Below are 2743 nucleotides of genomic sequence, written 5' to 3' on the forward strand. Positions count from 1 at the left end.
GTAAGGATTGTGATGTTGTGTACCTTAACTTTAACAAAACTTTTGATACAGTATCACATGAAAGACTGATTATAAAGATAGAGGCTCATGGTATTGGAAATGCTATATTAAGTTGGATTACGGCATGGCTATCCCAAAGAAAACAGAGAGTTAGTATAAATGGAGTCAAGTCAGAGTGGGAAAATGTTGTAAGTGGAGTGCCTCAAGGGTCTGTCCTGGGACCTCTGTTGTTTATAATATATATAAATGATTTAGATTCAGGTTTGAGTAGTAACATTTGCAAATTTGCCGATGATACAAAAATCAGTAGAGAAATTAATACGGAAGAAGACTCACTATCACTTCAAGTTGATCTAAATAGGGTTTTGAAATGGTCAAAGGATTAGCAGATGCAGTTTAATGCTGATAAATGTAAAGTTCTGAGGCTAAGTAATGATGATAGAGTTACAAGATACGAGCTAGATGGTGTTGAGATTGCGAAGTCGGATTGCGAAAGCGATCTGCGAGTTATGATTAGTAAGAACTTAAAACAAAAGGATCAATGCATGAATGTTCGTAATAAGGCAAATAGGACACTGGGATTTATTAATCGAAGCGTTAGTAACAAGACACCTGATGTGGTTCTTCAGCTATATCTTGCTCTGGTTAGGCCCTATTTAGATTATGCAGTTCAGTTTTGGTCGCCGTACTATAGAATGGATATAAATTCACTTGAACGTGTCCAGCGTAGGATGACTAAGTTAATTCCTCAAATTAGAAATCTTTCATATGGAGAAAGATTACCAAAGCTTAAGTTGCATTAACTGGAAAGGCAAAGAGTTAGGTGTGACATGATAGAGGTTTACAAGTGGATGAATGGACATAACAAAGGGGATATTAATAGGGTTTATAGGGATTATTAATAGGGATTGCTAAAAAAAAAAATTACTATCCGATCTTCATTTTTTTTAAATGAGAGCCACTGTTTTCCCACAATCCTCCATAGGCCGCATGGGATTCTGGGTCACGCCATGCGGTCGGCCTAGGCCTTTCTTTACCTCTGTCGTGACCGGAATGCCGCCCTCCCGCGTCCAGAACTTGTGCACCTCTCTGCCCTGTTTAGGCGTGTTTATTCGTTCCTGTGTCTTGTAATCACCGTATTACTTGAAAACATGGATCGTGGTAAAGGACAGAGCACTTCGGCGCCCAAGAAAGATACGAAAACCACCAAGGAGGATAGGTTGAGTATGCTCTACCAAAAGTTCAGCAGGGTGAAGCTTACCCCCAGTAAAATTCCTGAATTGTTGGATAATTTATCTGATGTCGAGGCAGATGTTGAGGGGGAAGAACGTCAAAGCGACTTCAGTAGTGATAATGAGGGGACCGCGACGTCTGATGAGTTTGATGTATCATCGAGTGAGGAGAGTAGCGAGGGGAGTGAGGATGAGGCGACGAATGAGGGCCGCCCCAAGCCACCCATAAGGAGGCGTGCAGGACGGCTTCACCAGGCAAATCCTGATGATGCCTGGTCTAGTGACAATACACCACCATTTGTAGACAGTTTCACTGCCACACCAGGCCTAACTGTCCCAGTGCCAACCACTCCCGTGCAATTCATACAATTATTCCTGACACGGGCCCTCATTGAATATATCACAGTGGAGACGAACAGGTATGCTAGACAATTTATTCAGAATGCTTCCAGGCACACCATGAGGATGTGGCAAGAGGTATCGTTGAAGGAAATGGCCAGGTATTTGGGTCTGTCTATGTTGATGGGTATTGCACCCCTCCCGACGATGAGAATGTACTGGCAAACAAGCCGGTTGTGGCATATGAGGACCTTCAATATTTTTATGACTGCAAAACGATACCAACATATCAGCCAGTTTTTCCATAGTTACAACAAGCTTGCAATTTCCCCAAACAATAAGGACCGAATGGTAAAACTGCGCACAATCATTACTTATTTCACTACCAAGTTTGGCACATACTACGTTCCCAATAAAGCACTCAGTTTGGATGAAGGAACAATGTCGTGGCGTGGTCGTTTATCCTTCAAGGTTTACAATCCAAATAAACCAGATAAGTATGGGGTAAAGTTGTACACACTTGCTGAGGCAGGGACTGGCTACATTATTGACTTTGAGGTGTATGGCGGAGTTAGTAAGACAACAGTGGAGACAATGATGGCCTTGATGCGGCCATTATTGCACAAGGGTTATCATCTCTATATGGACAATTAGTATAACTCTGTCCATCTCACTGAATTGCTACGGGAACATGGTGTGTACACTTGTGGAACACTCAGATTGCAGCGTGGCGCCCCCAAAGATCTGCAACAACTTGCAAACGGTAAATTCCCTGTTGATCAAACCATTTTCAGGCGCAAGGACAACACTTTTATTATCCTATGGAAAGACAAGAGAGTGGTGTCATTGATCACAAACTGCCACAATGCTGACACACAAGAAGTACAACGAAGGAAGAGAGTGAGGAAACGTGACGGAGCAACATCAGTAAAGATTGTAACTGTGAACAAACCAAATGCCATTTGCGACTACAACACCAACATGAAAGGTGTTAATCACTTCGACCAAATGGTCATATATTTCAGGTTCACCAGGAAATCACATAAGTGGACGAAGAAGATCACATTTTATTTCCTTCAGATGGCTCTACACAATGCATGTGTTGTACAAGATGTACACAACTGATGCCAAGAAATTGACCCTACTCCAGTTTCACGAGGTAGCAATATGGT

The 2743-nt window shown here is 42.2% G+C and overlaps 1 protein-coding gene across 1 annotated transcript; it reads left to right on the forward strand.

Moving 5' to 3' along the window:
• Positions 1-1151: 1151 nt before the first annotated feature.
• LOC138354182 (piggyBac transposable element-derived protein 4-like) lies at positions 1152-2225 on the forward strand. The gene has a single exon (XM_069308076.1). It carries the CDS (start codon positions 1152-1154, stop codon positions 2223-2225), a length of 1074 nt encoding a protein of 357 aa, XP_069164177.1.
• The last annotated feature ends 518 nt before the right edge of the window (positions 2226-2743 follow it).

The sequence above is a fragment of the Procambarus clarkii genome, chromosome 61 (assembly GCF_040958095.1).
Source record: "Procambarus clarkii isolate CNS0578487 chromosome 61, FALCON_Pclarkii_2.0, whole genome shotgun sequence".
Taxonomy (NCBI): Eukaryota; Metazoa; Arthropoda; class Malacostraca; order Decapoda; family Cambaridae; genus Procambarus; species Procambarus clarkii.